Source organism: Phoca vitulina, unplaced genomic scaffold, assembly GCF_004348235.1.
Source record: "Phoca vitulina isolate PV1807 unplaced genomic scaffold, GSC_HSeal_1.0 scaffold6, whole genome shotgun sequence".
Lineage (NCBI taxonomy): Eukaryota > Metazoa > Chordata > Mammalia > Carnivora > Phocidae > Phoca > Phoca vitulina.
Window position 1 is genome coordinate 55,395,046 of NW_022589709.1, and position 20,969 is coordinate 55,416,014.

The 20,969-nt window shown below is 37.4% G+C and overlaps 1 protein-coding gene across 2 annotated transcripts in view; it reads right to left on the minus strand.

The window, feature by feature from the left end:
• BDP1 (B double prime 1, subunit of RNA polymerase III transcription initiation factor IIIB) overlaps nucleotides 1-20,969 on the minus strand; it is an 89,480-nt gene that overhangs the window by 16,799 nt on the left and 51,712 nt on the right. For both annotated transcript variants that reach the window (XM_032404251.1, XM_032404250.1), the window contains exons 24-32: nucleotides 20,641-20,831; nucleotides 19,439-19,826; nucleotides 16,296-16,415; nucleotides 12,060-12,096; nucleotides 11,267-11,359; nucleotides 9,428-9,653; nucleotides 8,029-8,186; nucleotides 2,050-2,197; nucleotides 1,629-1,809 (exon numbers count right to left, since the gene is read on the minus strand). In XM_032404251.1, coding sequence (XP_032260142.1) covers nucleotides 1,629-1,809; nucleotides 2,050-2,197; nucleotides 8,029-8,186; nucleotides 9,428-9,653; nucleotides 11,267-11,359; nucleotides 12,060-12,096; nucleotides 16,296-16,415; nucleotides 19,439-19,826; nucleotides 20,641-20,831 — 1,542 coding nt within the window. The remainder of the gene's footprint in view (nucleotides 1-1,628; nucleotides 1,810-2,049; nucleotides 2,198-8,028; nucleotides 8,187-9,427; nucleotides 9,654-11,266; nucleotides 11,360-12,059; nucleotides 12,097-16,295; nucleotides 16,416-19,438; nucleotides 19,827-20,640; nucleotides 20,832-20,969) is intronic.

Genomic DNA, 20,969 nt, shown 5'->3' on the forward strand with positions numbered 1-20,969 from the left:
ATTAAGCGTCTGCCTTTGGCTCAAGTCATGGTCCCAGGGTTCTGGGATCGAGCCCCGCATTGGGCTCCTTGCTCAGCAGGAAGCCTGCTTCTCAGCCTCCCCCTCCCCCTGCTTGTGTTCCCTCTCTCGCTGTGCCTCTCTGTCAAATAAATAAATAAAACCCTAAAAAAAAAAAAAAATCTTTGCAACTCTTCAATGAGTTTGAAATTTTTTCAAAATAAAAAGTAAAAATAGGGGCGCCTGGGTGGCTCAGTCGTTAAGCGTCTGCCTTCGGCTCGGGTCATGATCCCAGGGTCCTGGGATCGAGCCCCGCATCGGGCTCCCTGCTCCGCGGGAAGCCTGCTTCTCTCTCTCTCCTACTCCCCCTGCTTGTGTTCCCTCTCTCGCTGTGTCTGTCTCTGTCAAATAAATAAATAAAATCTTAAAAAAAAAAAAAAAAAAGTAAAAATAAACAAGCTGGAGGTTAGGGAAAATCCCATAAATTTTGATATAGCCCAAACTCTAGCAAATCATAAAAAGTTTTATGATCTGCTCCCGGGATACCTAGCTCACTCATCTTTAACTACTTCTTCATTTATATCCTACTCATAACTACTTAGTCCCTGAATATGAAATGCTGTTTCACACTTATTCTTTACACATGTTCCTCTCCCTTTAACTGGTTAATTTACCTGTTCTTGTAGATTGAGGACTTTTTCAGTCCTGGCTACACATTAGAATAACCTGAGGAATTTATTTATTTATTTATTTATTTATTTCAAAGATTTTATTTTTTATTTATTTATTTGACAGAAAGAGACACAGTGAGAGAGGGAACACAAGCAGGGGGAGTGGGAGAGGGAAAAGCAGGCTTCCTGCTGAGCAGGGAGCCCGATGCGGGGCTCGATCCCAGGACCCTGGGATCATGACCTGAGCTGAAGGCAGACGCTTAATGACTGAGCCACCCAGGCACCCCAACCTGAGGAATTTTAACAACAACAACAGAAAGTAAATGTCTACACCCTATTTCCAGAGACTGATTTTACTGGATTGGGTTGAGGACCACTCCTTTATTGAGAGTCTTGTGCAACTTGCCTTCATAGCACCTATCAAAATGTAACCATTCATATCCTCAACTGTTTCCCACAACTTTGTCCCCCCAGTACCTTACACAGTATTGAACATGTAGTAAGAAAAGTACCTGCAATGTGAAAGTATTTCTCAGATTCAGTGGCCAGCAAGCAAGAGGTAAATACTCTGTACAAAACACTTCCTTTTTCAAAACTTTCACAGCAAAGCTACGTATTGGCTGTTTTATCTATGCTCCAAAGACTAAAAACACACTCAATAAATAATTCTATCATAATACATTATTGCAAAGGCAAAACTATAGGGAAAGAAAACAGATCAGGGATTGCCAAGCAGTCGGGGTGGTAAGGGTGGGGGGGGTGACTAAAAAAGGGCCCTGGGGAATCTGGGGGATGATGGAACTCTTTATGTGTTGCTTACATGACTATATATGTTTGTCACAACTTGTAGAAGTACACACTGAAAAAGGTGAAGTTTATTGTATGTAAATGCTACCTTAATTTTTTTTAAACGGGGAATAAACACCCAGCCACCCCATGTTATATTTTATATTCTTTTACCTCTGACACATGAAGTGCAAGCACACTGTCTCCATTAGAGTCCTTTCTCTGGGGCTCTTTGATGGAACTCTCACTGAGAACCATATCTGAACCAAGTGTATGGGGCCTTGTCTCAAAGGAAACAACTGGGGCAACTGACGGTATCTGGACCTTTTGAGATTCTTCTTCTTGATCATCATTTCTGAAAAAGAAATGAGTATATATTCAAGTTTCAGAGTATGTATTAAAATTCTGTACTGAAACCAAGTGGACAACTACAGAGTAATGTTTAGAGCTAAGTGAGTCAAAGATTTAATGGTGTTCAAATTTCTAAAATATATTTAATGCAAAAGAACCCCCTTTTTCCAATCAAATTCTTAGTTATAGCTAATGACTATAGTTGAAACAGAATATAACCCAAATCCCAGAATCTCTCTTTTACCTTTCAGTTAGATTTGCTTCTTGAGAAATAGTCTCTTCAATACCATGTTCACAAGCCAATTTGCTCTGCTCCTTATTCTCTGCTGTTGTAAGTGATCCAAGGTTTTCATCTCGTAATTCCGTTGCTTCAGAAGCATTTTCCTCAGTTTCTTAAACAAAGAACACACTTAAGATATAGTCCAAAACAGTACAGCTAAAACTGCTATATTAGAAATATGTTCTCTCTTCAAAGACAGATCACTATATAGTGGCTCTTCCAAATTTCTCTTAATCCAAAAATCAAGCTTATTCACATGGCAGAAGAGTGGTCCTGGCCAATGAGATTTTTGATACAAATGATTAACAAATCCTACACTGCACATATTTCACTTGTGGCTGCCACAGTTTTATGTCCACTCTATGGTGACAGCAGTGTAATTACAAACCCATATACAAATAAAGTTTAGAAGTGGGTACACATGAGGTCTGGCTAGTTCCACCTTGGGCAAAGTTGGGGAGGGAGCTATTCTAAAAAGAGTATCACAAAGAAGTAAAAAATGACTTCTACATAAAAGAGTTACCTTCAAATCGCTATCAAAATACCAACAGCATTTATCACAAAACTAGACCAAATAATACTAAAATTTGTATGGAACCACCAAAAGACTCTGAAGAGTCAAAGTAATCTTGAGAAAGAAAAACAAAGGTAAGAGGTATCACAATTCCAGATTTCAAGATCTACTACAAAGCTACAGTAATCAAAACAATACTGTACTGGCACAAAAATAGATCAATGGAAGAAAATAGAGTCCAGAAATAAGTCCACACTTATATGGTCAATTAATCTAAGACAAAGGAGGCAAGAATAAACAATGGGTAAAAGACATTCTCTTCATTAAATGGTGCTGGGAAAACTGGACAGCTACATGCCAAAGAATGAAACTGGACCACTTTCTAACTCCATATACAAAAAATAAACTCAATATGGATTAGAGATCTTAATGTGAGACCAAACCATAAAAATCCTAGAAAAAAACACAGGCAATAATTTCTCTGACATCAGCTGTAGCAACATGTTTCTAGATATGTCTCCAGAGGCAAGAGAAACAAAAGCAAAAATAAACTATTGGGACTACATCAAAATAAAAAGCTTTACACAGCAAAGGAAACGATCCACAAAATGAAAAGGCCACCTACTGATTAGGAGAAAATATTTGCAAATGATACATCTGATAAGGAGTTTGTACCCAAAATATATAAAGAACTTATATAACTCAACACCAAAAAAACAAAACAATCCTATTAAAAAATGGGCACAGATGGGGTGCCTGGGTGGCTCAGTTAGTTAAATGTCTGACTCCTGATCTCAGTTCAGGTCTTGATCTCAGGGTCATGAATTCAAGCCCTGCACTGGGCTCCATGCTGGGCCCGGAGCCTATTTAAAAAAAACAAAAACAAGGGCGCCTGGGTGGCTCAGTTGGTTAAGCGACTGCCTTCGGCTCAGGTCATGATCCTGGAGTCCCAGGATCGAGTCCCGCATCGGGCTCCCTGCTCGGCAGGGAGTCTGCTTCTCCCTCTGACCCTCCTCCCTCTCATGCTCTCTGTCTCTCATTCTCTCTCTCTCAAATAAATAAATAAAATCTTTTAAAAAAAAAACAAAAAAAAAAAAAACAAAAAAAGGGGCATAGGACCTGCATAGACATTCTTCAAAAGAAGATATACAGATGAAAAATAGACATATGAAAAGATGCTCAACATAACTAATCATCAGAGAAATGCAAATCAAAACCACAAGATATCACAACCAAAATGGCTAAATACAAAACAAAAGAAAAAGAAAAAGAAATAACAAGTGTTAATAAGGATATAGAGAAAAAGGAACCCTTGTGCACTAATGGTAGGAATGTAAATTAGTGCAGCCACTGTGGAAAATAGTAGGGATGTTTTTCCAAAAATTAAAAATAAAAATACCATATGGTTGGAAAAAAAAAAAAAAAAACCATATGGTTGAATAAATTCCAGTACTAGGTATTCACAAAAAAAAATGAAAACACTAATCCAAAAGATATATGTACCACCCCAATATTTACTGCAGCATTATTTACAACAGCCAAGATATGGAAGCAACCTAAGTGTCCATCAGTACATGAATGGATAAGGAAGATGTGATACACACAATGGAATATGACAAAGCCATTAAAAGGTTGAGATTGGGCTGTTTGTGACAACACAGATGGACCTAGAAGGTATTATGTTAAGTGAAGTAAGTCAAACTGAGAGAGACAAATACCATATGATTTCACTCATATATGGAATCTTAAGAAAGCAAATGAATAAACAAATGAAGAGCATAATCAGACCTATAAATACAAAGAACAAACTGATGGCTTCCAGAGGGGAGGGAGTAGGAGGACAGACAAAGTGGGAGGAGAGTGGGAGATACACGCTTCCAGTTATGGAATGAATAAGTCATGGGAATAAAAGGCACAGCATAAGGAATAGTCAATGGTATTGTAACAGCATTATATAGTGACAAATGGCAGCTCTACTTGTGGTGAGCATAGCACAATGTACAAACTTGTTGAATCACTATGTTGTATACCTGAAACTAATGTAACATTGTGTGTCAACCACACTCAAATAAAAACAAATTTTTAATAAAAATAAAAGAGGTAACTTCAGCCTGCACACTGAAATAGCTTCTGGGTATTTCTGAACTCAGAGTAAATTAACTAACTGAATCATAAGCATTGCTGGTTGAAAGGAAATCCCGGAAATCAGGAACCCCAAAACACGGCAAAGATGATGCTAACTATCCAGATCATCTACCTATAGGGCTTAAGACAATCTAGACAGCCTACTACATACACTGTTTTTCCTGCTCTTACTAGCATGTGAAGGGGCTGGGCCCTTAACAGGGAGGGGAGGTGGAAAAGGAAGTAGGAGTAGGATTCAACATGTATAGCACAATCTAGTGAGGCCACCATTAAAAAAATGAAAGAGAACACTATGTAATCATATAGAAAGATTTTTTTCAATATACTAATCTTTAAAAACAGAGTACTACTGGGGCACCTAGATGGCTCAGTCCGTTAAGTGTCTGTCTTTGGCTCAGGTCATAATCTCTGGGTCCTGGGATTGAGTCCCATGTCAGGCTCTCTGCTCAGCAGGGAGTCTGCTTCTCCCTCTGTACTCTCTCTCCCTCCCTCACTGTCTCTCAAATAAATAAATGAAATCTTTAAAAACCGAGTGCTACTATATAAAGAACTCAATAATAAAAAAACCAGTATCCCAATTTAAAAATGAGCACAGATTGGGGCACCTGGGTGGCTCAGTCGGTTAAGCATCCGACTCTTGATCTCAGCTCAGGTCTTGATCTCAGGGTCGTGAGTTCAAGCCCCGCGTTGGGCTCCACGCTGGGCGTGGAGCCTACTTAGAAAAAAAAAACAAAATTAAAAAAAATGAGCACAGACGTGAACACATATCTCTAAAGAAAATATATAAATAAGCACATGAAAAGATACTCAGTATCATTGGTCATGAAAGAAATCCAAATCCAAATCAGGAGATACCACTTCAAGCTAACTAAACTATCTAATAACAAGTGTCAGAGAGGATATAGAGAAATTAAAACCCTCACAGAATGTTGGTGAAAAGACACAACGCTGGACCGCCTGGATGGCTCAGTTGGTAGAGCATGTGACTCTTAATCTCAGGGTTGTAAATTCAAGCCCCACATTGGGTACAGAGATTACTTAAAAGTAAAACAAAAAATCTTAAAAAAGAAAAAAAGAAAAAAAAAGAAAATACAAAATGTTGCTACCACTTTTGAAACAGTTTGGAAGTTCCTCAAAAAGTTAAACACAGAATTACCATATATTCCAGCAATTCCACTTGTAAATGTAAATCCAAAACAGATGAAAACTTACGTCCACACAAAATCTTACATATGAATGTTCTTAGCACCGTTACTTAAAACAGCCAAAAAACAGAAAACAGCCTAAATGCCCTGAATGGATAAACAAAATGTAGTATGATGGAATATTTGGAAAGAAAAAGAAGTATTTGACACATGCTACAACATAGATGAGCCTTGAAAACATGCTAAAAGAAACCAGACACAAAAGGCCACATATTATATGATTCCATCTATATGAAACGTCCAAAATAGGCAAAGCTACAGAGACGAAAGTAGATTAGTGGTTGCCTAGGGCTGGGAAGGGTTGAAGGATGTGGGGAGTGGCTACTCATGGTGAAGGTTACACAACTTGAGGAATATACTAAATGCCACTCAAGTATACACTTCAAATGGGTTAACTGTATGGTATAGAATTATTTCAGTAAAACTGTAATTTTTAAAAGTACTGAACAAGGGGCGCCTACTTAACGCAGTAGGTTAAGCATCCGACTCTTGGGTTTCAGCCCAGGTCATGATCTCAGGGTCATGGAATTGAGCCCTGCGTGGGGCTCCGGGCTCAGCCCAGAGTCTGCTTGCAACTCTCTCTTCCTCTCCCTCTCCACCAGGCACTCTCTCTCTCTCTCAAACAAATAATCTTAAAAAATAAGTAAATAAGTAAATAAATAAATGTGCTAAACAGTATATATGATATAGTTTGCTTATAATTTTGTTCTTTCTGAAAGGAATAACATGTATTTATATACGTGTGTGTGTGTGTACTGATATATCTATGTACACACACAGCCCCACATTTAGATGCTTATGTGTATAAAACACTTCTGGAAATCCACAATAAAAACTTAATGGCAGTTTACCACTAGACATGAGATTAGGGGACTGGGAATCAAAGAAGTTTATTAAATTTTATACCTTATGGGCAATGTCTTATTTTTTGCCACATGCATGTATAGCTTTCTAAAAAATGTTTGCTTGAATATTCATGTACACAGACACACATAAAAAATACCTATGAAGAAAACACTGATTAAGTAAATACAGTTAACCCTTGAACAACATGGGGGTTAAGGGCACAAACCTCCCATGCAGTAGAAATTCTGCATATCTGATTTCCAAAAAAACCTAACTACTAGTAGTCTACTGTTGACCAGATGCCCTACTGGTGACATAAACAGATTAACATATATTTTCTAAGTTATATGTATCAGATACTGTATTCTTACAATAAAGTAAGCTAGAACAAATAAAACGTTATTAAGAAAATCATAAGAGATGCCTGAGTGGCTCAGTCGGTTAAGCGTCTGCCTTTGGCTCAGGTCATGATCTCAGGGTCCTGGGATTGAGCCCTGCATGGGGCTACCTGCTCAGCAGGGAGTCTGCTTCTCCCTCTCATTCTCCCTCTGTGCTCTCCCTCTCTCTCAAATAAATATTTTAAAAAAAGAAAAGAAAATCATAAGGAAGAGAAAATACATCTATAGGACTGTACTATGTTTATAAAAAAAATTCCATGTATAATTAAGTGTAAGCTTATATACAAGAGGTATCTGGATGTTCTTTGTACTATTTCTTATTCTTGTAAGTCTTCTGTAACTTTGAAATTATTTCCAAATAAAACATATTTTAAAAGTTAAAAAGAAAAAAAATCCATTGTATAGAGGCACCTGGGTGGCTCAGTCGGTGAAGCATCCAACCCTTGATTTCAGCTTGGGTCATGATCTCAGGGTGAATATCAAGCCCCACATCAAGCTCCACGCTCAGCACAGAGTCAGCTTGGAATTCTCGCTCTCCCTCCCCACTCGCCACCCCCCCGCCACCTCTTAATTAATTAATTCTTTTTTAAAAATCCATGTATAGTGGACCCATGCAGTTCAAACCCATGTTATTTTGGGTCAACTAAACAGAAAATAATAATGATGACTGAAGCTAGTTGATGGATTTATTAGTATTTCTTTTATAGCTCATTCTACTTTTTGAAACTCTTTAATACTAAATTAAAACAATTTTAACTGAATATTCCATTTGAAATGCTAATGCAACTTCTCCTGTAAAAGTAATTTTGTAGCTGTTTAAGAGAACATAATTTACCTCTTTGACTTTCTACAACTACTTCTTTGTTTACAAACAAATTGGGAACTTCCTGATGAACACCAAACCTGCTGGTCCCAAAAGTCTTAAGATTTGGTTTAGGCTTGGCAAATCTACTTCTCATTCTCAAATTACCGGTCACTTCAAAAGTTGTATTCCTAGAAAAAGATAGGAAGAAAGAAATTCATCAACCATGTAATCACTCTCTCTCTCACCTTCATACATTCTGATACAGTTATGTGCCACCTTCTTAGGTGCCACAATATCTGTAAGTGTTCATTTTTTAATGCTGAAAACACAGAGTGGTAAATTTTACTGACAGTCTACAGAAGGGAAGAGAATCTGGGCCATGTTTGTAAAATAGAGACCATATTTACATAAAAAACTATTTCATTAAAGCTTCAAAGATGCACATATTACATTTACTTTAATATGCAAACCATTAGGGGCACCTGGCTGGCTCAGTGAGTAGAGGATGTGGCTCTTGATCTCAGGGTCCTCAGTTCAAGCCCCATGCTGGATGTTGAGTGTACATTAAAAAAATAAATTAAAAAAAAATGCAAACCACGGGCAACTTGGAGGCTCAGTCAGTTAAGCGTCTGCCTTTAGCTCAGGTCATGATCCCAGGGTCCTAGGATCGAGCCTCATGTCAGGCTCTCTGCTCAGTGGGGAGTCTGCTTATCCCTCTTCCTCTGCCCCTCCCCCCCCCCGCTCATGCTCACTCTCTATCTCAAATAAATAAATAAAATCTTTAAAAAAAAAAAAGCAAACCATTAAACTAAAATCAAACCAGCCTATCCTCACTTTGAAGGCTGAGAAACTGGAACACCTGGGTGGCTCAGTCAGTTAAGTGTCAGCCTTCTGCTGAGGTCATGATCCCGGAGTCCCAGGATTGAGCCCCATGTCAGGCTCCCTGCTCAGCAGGGAATCTGCTTCTCCCTCTCCCTCTGCCCTCCCCCTGCTCCTTCTCTCTCTCTCTTGCTCACACTCTCTCTCTCAAATAAATAAATAAAATCTTTAAAAAAATAAAGGCTGAGGGCGCCTGGGTGGCTCAGTCGGTTAAGCGACTGTCTTCGGCTCAGGTCATAATCCTGGAGTCCCGGGATTGAGTCCCGCATCGGGCTCCCTGCTCAGCGGGGAGTCTGCTTCTCCCTCTGACCCTCCTCCCTCTCGTGCTCTCTGTCTCTCATTCTGTCTCTCACAAGTAAATAAATAAAATCTTTAAAAAAATAAATAAATAAATAAATAAATAAATAAATAAAGGCTGAGAAATTAGCAGTGCCTACTTTACACTTACACAAGTATTACTCAAAAGCTATCAACTAAATTGATAGTTGGTTTAAATGTATTTATTAATTGAATACTATAAAACTCAAGAGTTTAATAAAGCAAAATAAACCTGGTTGATACAGCGTTTTCCTTTACTTTCTCCACTAAACCAATTTCTTCTTTAGTACTTTGCTCTTCCAATACAATCTTGTTTTCTTCTAATGAAGAAGGAGATGTACTATTGACAGGTGAAGAAAGTTCCTGACATTCACGAACAATTTTGTGATTTACATTATCTGGGCTAAAAGGAACACAGCTTTTATCCTTTGAATGAACATCAAGAAGTACACATACTCCTATTACAGAAAAGAACAGAAAATTAAAATTGACCCAATACAAGTAGATGTCCAAAGAAAATAAATCCCTCAACATTAAAGCAATTGTAAAATTCTATATTATTTTTAAAGTTTACTCTTTTTGGTTTTGAATTTCAATATATGATCAGGGCGCCTGGATGGCTCAGTTGGTTAAAGGTCATGATCTCAGGGTCCTGGTATCGAGCCCCACAGTGGGCTCCCTGCCCAGCAGAGAGTCTGCTTCTCCCTCTGCCCCTCCCCCCCAACTCATATGTGCGCTCTCTCTCTCTCAAAAATCTTAAAAAAAAAAAAAATAAATATATAATCATATAGTTTATGCCAGAGATTTGACTTGTTCTAAGCCTAATAATTCTTACAGACTAGAATTTTTCTGCTATTAGAAATAAAAATGAGGGATGCCTGGGTGGCTCAGTCAGCTGGACATCTGCCTTTGGCCCAAGTCATGATCCCAGAGTCCTAGGATCATGTCCCGCTTCGGGCTCCCTGCTCAGCGGGGAGCCTGCCTCTCCCTCTGCCTGTGCTCTCCCTGCTTGTGCTCTCTCTGACAAATACATAAATAAAATCTTAAAAAAAAAAAAAAAGTAAAAATGAATCTGTTACCTTGACTAACTACATAGCCTCAAATGAGTTTCAAGATAGGATCACCTTCATTTACAAATTTTTAAAACCCGTTTTTATGTACTAGAGATTTATGACAGGCTCCAAAGCAATCCTCTGCCGTTGAGAAAGGAGCCGTATACAGGCACCTGCCTGGCTCAGTCAGTAGAACATGACTCTTGATCTTGGGGTCATGAGTTCAAGCCCCCCATTGGGTATATATTTTACTCAAAAAAAAAAAAGAGAGTGAGAGAGAGAGAGAGAGAGAAATGAGACTGTGTAAGGAACACAGACCAGAAAATTTACTGTATATATTACTACTGTATATATTACTAATATAATAAAAAAAAAAAATTCCTGATAAATATATAGTTATGGGCCTAGAAGTCTAACACCTAAAATAAATGGCAGGCCACTCATCTCCAGACAAAATAATTAACAGGAATATAATTAACTATCCATTTAGTAGACTTAAAATAGAAGGTATTCCATAAGGTCAGCCTAAAATACTGTGAAAATCTAGGCTGACCTATCTTTTGGCTCAGTCCAAACTAACAGAATAGTCGCAATTAAATTATTTCAATGACTGCTATTGTCCCTTCATACTATATGCGATTATCAGGTTAACTATGAAGATAATCCAAAGCAGAAGCTCCTTTGCTAAAGAAATATATGTCAAGTGATCAGTGACCAATGAGCTCAGTTAACCAATGTTTATGATGAGAAAAGTAGAGGACTCACTAGATTATTCCAGGAAAACAAAGTTTTCTTAATAAACCAAGTGCACTATTTTGAAATGGTGGCCACTACATCTAAAGGGACTAAGTTAGACGGATCAATGCACACGTTACCTTTTTCTGGAAAAAAACAAAGTTCGCAATGCCTACTTCAAATGTAAAAGGCAGGTACTGACTTATTACTCAACTATGGGTATAATTTCTTAAAAGTTTTATTTTAAGAGGCTTTTCTCAGTAGGACTTAACTTTCATTCTTACCATCACTCTGTTCTGTACCGATCTCTGATTGCAACACTAGATCTCCCATTGTAAGTAAAGTTATAGCAGCTTCAGTGCTTCCATCATTGGTACCTTGTGAGGAAATATACCAACATTAAAACAGAAAAATGAAGCTGGAAATTGAAGTTTTCTTACTTAGAAAACATTTTTAATTCAAGTATTTATCCTTTGGAACAAGTTTCAATGTCCTGCATACCACTAATTCCTCACTAGAGCAGTGTTTGGTTACTACAAAAAAAAGAAATCATTAATTGTTAGCTTTTACTCATTGAAAATGCCTCCCTCCTGGGGCGCCTGGGTGGCTCAGTCGGTTAGGCGACTGCCTTCGGCTCAGGTCATGATCCCAGGGTCCTGGGATCGAGCCCCGCATCGGGCTCCCTGCTCGGCGGGATGCCTGCTTCTCCCTCTCCCACTCCCCCTGCTTGTGTTCCCTCTCTCTCTGTGTCAAATAAAATAAATAAAATCTTTAAAAAAAAAAAAAAAGAAAAAGAAAATGCCTCCCTCCTATTAGATAACTTAATACCTTCAAAGAAAATATATCTGTGCAGATCAGAGGAGAGGAAATAAGTAATATTTCTTTATTAAACATTTAACTCTTAACTCACTTCATAAGGTAATTATTCCAAGTTTCTCCTGGAGATAACACATTCAACAGTTAAAACTTTTTGTTCAACTCTCCAGTGAAATTACTCATTCGCTAACTAACACCAATACTGAATCACTTTGTTAGTGTTAACTAAGGAGTTTTAGCAGTTTCCTTATTAACAGTTACCTGTTTCATCTTGGGCATGTTCACCTGTGTTCATTTCCTAAAAGAGGAAAAATAAGCAATGTCTTATGTATTTTCCCAAATATATGTTCTGTGTCTCAAAAACCATGATGTTTTACAGTTCCTCAATGTTCTGATTACAAAGGAGTGGAAACTGTTTTTTTCCCATACAATTATTCATTAATATTTCATACAGAAATAATTTAAAAGCCAAGTTATTTTGTCTCTTGCTCCTTATTTTACCTTTTCCTTGTATGACATGCAAATTTTTAACTCTAATCATATAGCATTTACCATGTGCACCTACCGTTCTTAATTAACTTCTTCACTTTCATAATCCTTCAACTTCAGTCATATCTGCCATAGTTTAAACCAGTGGAAACCAAAGACTGAAGAATACTGCCAATTTTTTACATTAGGTTGGTTAAAACTTAAATGAATTTTAACAAATGAAGAAGTTACAAGATTTATGTCCAATATGACATCATAAGGAGCTCTGCTGACCCTATTAAACACAAACATGTAAAGCCTCTGGAAATGGTCCTAGGGCGAAAGAAACATCTTTTTGAGAAAACTGATGAAAATACAGTAACAAAGCGGAGAGCCTGTGGTATTTGAACTAAGACTGCTCTCTCCCCCTCCTTCCTCTCAGCTCAGTGAAGCAGAGACCCCACCTCAGAACCTGCAACCAAGAAAATAGGGGCTTTTCTCCTTACAGGCCCCAGCTGGAGGGCTTTCTTCCTAGGAAGAACAGGACTTCAGCTCCTGACACCACAAGAATCTGGTGTCAGATTTGTAACAGAAAACAGAATTATTATGAACTTGCACACAAAAAAACCTCAATAAAATACCAGCAAACCAAATCCAGCAACATATAAAACTTGCAGGCCACAGCCAATTAGGATTTATCCCAGGGATGCAATTTTTTAACATCAAAATTCAATGTAATGCATCACATCAATACAATAAAAAGGTAAAATCACCTCATCATCTCAATAGATGCAGAAAAAGCATATGACAACTTCCAACACCCTTTCATGATAATACTGTCATGCAAACTAGGAAAAGACTAGAACTTCTTCAATTTGATAAAAATAAAACATCTATCTATGAAAAGTCCACAGCTAACATCAAACTTAATGGTGAAAGACTGGATACTTTCCTCTAAGACCAGTAATGAGACAAAAATGCTCACTCTTGCCACTTTTGTTCACCAGTGTACTGGAGGTTCTAGCAAGGGCAATTTGGTAAGCAATAGAAATAAAAGATATCCAGATTGAAAAGTATTATAAACTGGGGGGCCTGGGTGGCTCAGTCAGTTAAGCATCTGCCTTCGGCTCAGGTCATGATCCCAGGGTCCTGGGATCCAGCCCTGCATCAGGTTCCTTGCTAAGCGGGGAACCTGCTTCTCCCTCTCCCTCTGCCTGCTGCTCCCCCTGCTTGTGCTCTGTCAAATAAATAAAATCTTTATAAAAAAAAAAAAAAAAAAAGGAAAAGTGCTGTAAATTGAATTCTGTCACCCAGAAATATATGTTGAAGTCCTAACCCCAGTACCATGAATGTAACCTTATTTGGAAACAGGGCCTTTTTAGATGTAATAAAGTTAAGAGAAGGTCATACTGGATTAGGGTTGGCCCTATCCACTATGACAGGTGTCTTTAAAAGAAAAAAGTCACAGGGGCACCTGGGTGGCTCAGTCATTAAGCGTCTGCCTTCGGCTCAGGTCACGATCCCAGGGTCCTGGGATCGAGCCCCACATCGGGCTCCTCGCTCTGCGGGAGGCCTGCTTCCCCCTCTCCCACTCCCCCTGCTTTTATTCCCTCTCCCGCTATATCTATCTCTGTCAAATGAATAAATAAAATCTTAAAAAAAAAAAAAAAGAAAAAAGTCACCGAGACACACATACAGGGAGATCACCATGTGACAATGGAGGCAAAAATTAGGAATGTGCTGCCACAAGCCAAGGAATGACAAGGACTGCTGACAACTGCCAGAAGGTAGGAGAAAGGCCTGAATGGTTTTTCCCTAAGAGCCTCCAGAAGGTGGCACCTTGATTTTGGAATTCTAGCCTCCAGAACTATAAAAAAAAATAACTTTCTGTAATTTTGAGCCACCTAGTTTGTGGAATTTTGTTACAGCAGCACTGAGAAACTAATACAGAAAGGCAGAAGTAAAACTGTCTCTATTCACGTCATGATCTTATAGGTAGAAAATCCTAAGGAATCCACTAAAAAAAAAAAAAACTATTAGAACTAAAGAGCTCACAATTCAGTACCAGTTAGTTTGTAGATTTTAGAAGGCTTTTCACATTAACTGCCCATCTATATAATTTACAGTTTGACATGATGTGTTTGTTTAAAACAATTACAGAGTATAAACCCATTAAGGATCTGGGGGAAGAGAAGAAGCTTAATGTAGAACTAAGCTTTTAAAGTATGTTTTAGGGGCGCCTGGGTGGCTCAGTTGGTTAAGCGACTGCCTTCAGCTCAGGTCATGATCCTGGCGTCCCATGATCGAGTCCCGCATCGGGCTCCCTGCTCAGCAGGGAGTCTGCTTCTCCCTCTGACCCTCCTCCCTCTCATGCTCTCTGTCTCTCATTCTTTCTCTCTCAAATAAATAAATAAAATCTTAAAAAAATAAATAAAGTATGTTTTATTTTTTAATTCTGGTCTTGGTGCAAATGTTAGTTATGCCTTATTCATATCACAATTAGATCACCATGCTGTGACATGGTTTATATTCATGCTGCCCTAGATACTTTTGTAATTATTTGTTGCAAACTTGTGACTGTCCCTATTAACTTGCTTTTATGTAAGTACTTTATAAAAGTTTCTTAAACTTGTGCTTATTTAATTTTGAATAAAAGCTAAATTCATAAAAAAAAAAAAGAACTAAAAAGTTCAGCAAAGTTGCAGTACACAAGACCAATATACAAAAATCAATTGTATTTTGGGGCGCCTGGGTGGCTCAGTCGTTAAGCATCTGCCTTCGGCTCAGGTCACGATCCCAGGTCCTGGGATCGAGCCCCACATCAGGCTCCCTGCTCTGCGGGAAGCCTGCTTCTCCCTCTCCCACTCCCCCTGCTTGTGTGCCCTCTCTCGCTGTCTCTGTCAAATAAACAAAAATCTTTAAAAAAAAAAAAAGTCAGTACAGAAACTTGTATACAAATGTTTACAGCAGCGTTATTTATAATAGCCAAAAAATGGAAACAACCTAAATGTCCATGAACACATGAACAGATAAACAAAACGCAGTATTGTCTACATGGAGTGCTATGTGAACACAAAAAGAATGAAGTACTGATACATGCTAGAATGTGGATGAACCTTTAAAACAGTATGCTAAGTGAAAAAAGCCAGGCATAAAAGACCATATTGCATGGGTCAATTTATATGAAACATCCAGAATAGACAAGCCTATAGAGACAAAAAGTAGATTACTGGTAACCTAACCCTGGGGAGGGCTGAGACGAAATGGGGAGCAACTGCTTTGGGACATAAGGTTTCTTTTAGAGGTGATGAAATGCTCTAAAATTGACTGTTACAATGTTTGCACAATATCTATAAATATACCAGAAACCAATGAATTGTACATTTTCAGTGGGTAACTTATTTGGTGTGTGAGCTATATCTTAATAAAGTTGTTATAAGGGGCACCTGGGTGGCTCAGTCAGTTAAGCATCTGCCTTCGATTCAGGTCATGATCCCAGGCATCCTGGGATCAAGCCCCACATTGGGCTCTCTGCTCAGCGGGGAGTCCCCCTCTCCCTCTGTGCTCTCTCTCCCTCCCTCGTTCTCTCTCAAATAAATAAATAAAATCTTTTAAAAAAACAAAAAAATTAAAAAAAAAAATAAAGTTGTTGAAAAAGTATAATTCCCAAACTTCTTATCCAAAAACAAGAGAAATACTAACCAAATAAGGAAGAGTACCAAACAAAATGCAACTAAATATATTTTAAGTAATTTATATTTAATATAGATTTAATGCAACAGAACTTTAACATAAGTTTATGAGGATCTTAAGAGTTATTCACGCGCACACACACAAAAATCAATGCTTTCCAAGTGAAATACAAAATCTATGGATTATTCACCAGTTTCTACTATTCATACTTACAGCTCCCTACATGAAAGAAATTAGTAAGAATGGCTTGTAAACTTAAAGCTTTCAAAATAAACCTCCATTCTTTTGAAAGTAAACAAAGAGTTAAAAACAAAACATATTACAATGGATGCTTACAACAGATAATGCCTTCAAATTTTCTTCTTGTTTCATCTCCTGAGTAGTCACATTTGTGTTTGAGAGTGGATGTTCAACAACAGCTATGCCTATATCTGGTACATTCACAGTTATTTCAAGCTGTCAAAATGAGAAGTTTCATTATTTCATTTTGGCATACTACAGTCAGTAAAACAAAATGACTAAGTAAAATAGAGTGTTAAACTGAATAAACAACCCACATTCATACACAATTAAAAACTGAAATATAGTAACTCGACATCAACTTGGCAAAGTAAAACATTTAAGCTTTTGGAGGGGTCTGTGATCCTTACAAATAGTAAACAGAATTTCCAAAGTAATCTTCTTAGTACCTAGCATTTCACTTTCTACTATCCCCATTTTGTCTCTATGTTCCCATAATTTCTCTCATCAATCTGTGAATATTTATGGAGTGCTTCCTAAAAACTAGGCTACAGATACAAGGGTACAAAGCTGAAAAAAGGCAAGTTTGGTCCCTGCCCTCAAGGAATTCACAATCTCACAAAAACAGACATGCAATTATCTAACTATATACCATCTTCAGTGCTGTAATAAAGATGAGTTGAAAGCACTTTAAAAAGATTTACCATACGTCCGCCCCTGCACCAAGGCAACTACCCTCTCCCACAACCCCATGATAGCCATGGCAATGGACATGTAAAAAAGTGAATTCATTCACATTTACTCATGTAGTAGTCTTTTTGGTCATAGATCCCTATAATCTGGGGACTAAAGGACTAAGATTTATCTCCTAGACCGTATACAAGACAATCTGGCTTCTAGGCCCTTATTTACAGAGAGGTAAGTATAAAAAACTATGATTCAGTAGAAAGTGAGTGAAGAGTCAAGTATGAAAATCTGCCTTCATGATATAATTACTATAGTAACACTTGTGCATTCTGTATCTGTTTTTTCAGAAGCAAATATTAGAGAAAAATCTTTGCTACTATCCTATAGGCCAGGGATGAATGAGAAAGTTAAAGTGACTTGAAAAAACAAAATATTTCCTGAAGAGTTGGGAATGGATGACAAATGGAAATACTGTAGATATTTGAAAGTTGGTTCTTTAAGGCACTATCCAGTTTCAAAGCTTTATTTTTTTTTAAAACAGCTTTATCGAGATAACGACTTACATACCAAGAATTCACCCATGTAAAGTGTGTAATTTGATGTTTTTGGAATATGCACAGATATGTGTAACCATCACCACAGTCACTTTTAGAACATTTTCGTCACTTCAAAAACGAACCCCATATCCATTAGTTATCACTCTCTTAACCCCTCATCTCCAAATCCCTAAGCCAAACCACTAATCTACTTTCTGTCTCTACAGATTTTCCTGTTGGAGACATTTCATATGAATGGATAATTATGTGATTATGTGATTCTTTTACAACTGACTTCTTTCACTTAACAATGTGCCTTTCAACCAACGGAATTAGTAAAATACAAAACATATAGCTAAATGAATTCTCATGCAGTGTTAACCAGGTGTCCTTACAAAAAAATTAACTTTCCTTTTGCATTTTCTTGGTTTCGAATAAAATGTAAATGCACTATCTTCAACTTTGAACTTTCAGTTATAAGAAATTTCATTTTGCATCATTTTTATTTAATTTCAACCATTCTAACTCATTAACTTTATATCATCTAGTATGTGATTATTAACAGTGAATAAATAAAGGTGGTTGTGGACTTCCATTCATCATAAATGTGAAGTTATCAATAATCCATTAATTCTGGATTCAACGTTACTTGAATTGGTTTAAGTTTCCTACTTCTTTTGTTATTATCATCACTACTACCTCAGTTAATTCCTAATTCTGTTGCAAATGACTCAGAAACAATCACAAATGCTTAATACAAAAGAGATGCAGTTGTGCTGCTTTTTAAGCCAAGTAAATTACTGAAAATTGAGGCAGAAACAAAGCTGGCATACTAGACCAAGAGGCAAAAAAGGAGCTCTTACAACAAAGTAAGTTGAAATATTATGTTCTTCCACCTCCTACCCATTAGGATGGCTATTCTGAAAAATAAATAAATAAAAGGGCTGGTGAGAATGTGGAGAAATCAGAACCCTTGTACACTACTGATAGGAAGGTAAAATGATACAACTGCTACGGAAACAGTATGGCGGTTTTTCAAAATAGTAAAAATTGGTGTACAATTTACCATATAATTCAGTGACTCCACTTCTAGGTATATCCACAAAAGAATTGAGAACAGGGTTTAGAAGAGGTATTTGTACACCCATATTCATAGCAGCACTCTCTGCAATAATAGCCAAAAGGTGGCAGCAACCCAACTGTCCACTGACAGATGAAAAGATAAACAAAATGTGGTATAGCTACATGATTAAGTACTATTCAACCTTAAAAAAAGACCATTCCGACATATGCTTCAATATGGATGAACCCTAAAAACTTTATACTCAATAAGCCAGTGACAATGAGGACAGATACTGTATGATTCCAGTTACATGAGTAATTACCTAGAGTAATGTCATAAAGACAAAAGTAGAATGGTGTTTGCCATAGGCAAGAGGGGAGGAGGTAATGGGAAACTATCATTTAATGGGTACAGTTTTAGTTCTGCAAGACGAAAAAAGTTCTGTTGGATGGACGGTGGTGATGGTGTAGCACAACAATATGAATGCACTTAATGTCGCTGAACTACACTTAAAATGGCCAAGATAATAAATTTTATGTGTATTTTACCAAAATTTTTAAAAAGAAAAAAAAAATTTAAAAATGTCCCTTCTACATTCTCTATTAACCAGCCTCAGCCTATCAGAGAGTTAACAGAAAACACCTGCCAAAATTAAAAAGAAAAATTAATCAGAAAGTAGATTAAGCAGCCTCCACATACAAATGAAATTAGATTTCCATCCTTATTATTACAATGACTACCTCATGGTGGGCCTGGGTCACAGAGGTTAAATAATCACAGGAGGCTCCTTCTACTGATTCCTTCAGATATCCCTCAGGCCTCAAACAAACTACATTTGGTAGAGGCTATTTAGAGAACGAACTTTTCAAATCTTAATAATCACTAAGAAGAAACAATGATACACTAAAAGAAAAAAACAAGACAGAGTTCTAGGAATTCAAAAAACAAACTACCTCTTCCATCGTTTCCTCGATCTGAGCAGAAACAGGTTCGGGAGACCTGAGACCAATGGGAACAAACACTGGAGCTTTGTTTACTTCTTCCGGAGCAAGATGGTAACTTTCGTCTTCATAATCAGGCTCAAAATCTTCATCATCATCTTCATCTTCTTCCTGCGAAGCCCGAAGAGTCACCAGCGTGGCCTTGGAAGCTCGAGGTTCCTTCTTAGAGGTCTTACTTCGAACTCGTTTTGATCCACGCCCTCTGGTGACACTTGGTTTCATCCTGCGATGCATTCTCCTCCCGCTATGATCCACCTCACACTCAGAAGCAGAAGAGACAGTTGCTCTTCGATCCAGACCAGTTTTAGAGTAATTTGATTCTTTTAACAGCTGTGGAGAGCTGGATGTTTAATCAAAATAACAATTTAGTCATTACATGCACAAGGAGGATATTTTAATGAAACCGAAATTTCAGAATGAAATCAAACTTCAAGTCATTAAAATGAAAATGCCCACAACCCATAATGTTAAAAACTTACTCTGTGAAATGAAGAAAGAAATGTACTATTACTACTAGTTTCTTATTCAGAGTTCATTCTTAGTTATCTACCTACAAATTTTTCAGAGTAAGTTAATTCTGGGCCATTTTTTCCTTGCTATTTAAGTGAAAATGAGATACAAGACTGGAAATTATTAGAAGAAAATGAGAAAAGGAAAATGGTCCAGTAAAACAAAATGAGCTCAAAAAGAAGTGATACTACTGGGTAAACCAGACTAGGTTAAAATAAAGAAAGGAAGGCAAAAAATCCGTCAGAACAATGTTGTTTTCTAGAACTTAAATTCTTTTCCACTCTCCTTAAAAACTATAGAACATGAGTACCCTTCAGTTGTATTTGTGACCCCACTTGAACTAGCACTTTAATTATTTAGGTAATAGATACTACTTTTTGGTCAGGCTTCCGCTCATGTCTAATATACTCAACATCCAGAAATTCTAACTGTAGGAAAGAAAAATCTTCCTAAGAACATCAGTAAAAGGTAAACTTTAGTAAATAAAAATCCTAAGTGGGAAAGGAACAGACCTGTAATTAACAAACAATCTACACTTCTGTTAACAAACCATCTTTTTACACTACAAATAAGTTATGGCAGGACATCCATAAAAGGTTATTTTTATTTCTTATTCTGAAAGTATTTGTTAAATAAAACTTTACCTTGATGGTTTACTGAGACACTGCTCTTCAGCAACTGAAGACACAGATTTATCCCCTACAGTTTTTTCTCCAACGCTTCCTGATGGTCCAACTTCTGAATGAGCATTGTTTTTGGCCAAACTAGCCTCTGTGGAATCTACACAATCTTTTCTTGCTGAAACCTCCAAAGATGTCAGAAACTCAGCCTTTTCCTTAAATTTAAGAAGAAACAGCTAATATTACCATGGAAACAATCTTTATATGATAATTTGGTTCAGTGGCTGGGCCTAAAGCTCTAAGCTTACACACACACACACACACACACACACACACACACACACACACACACA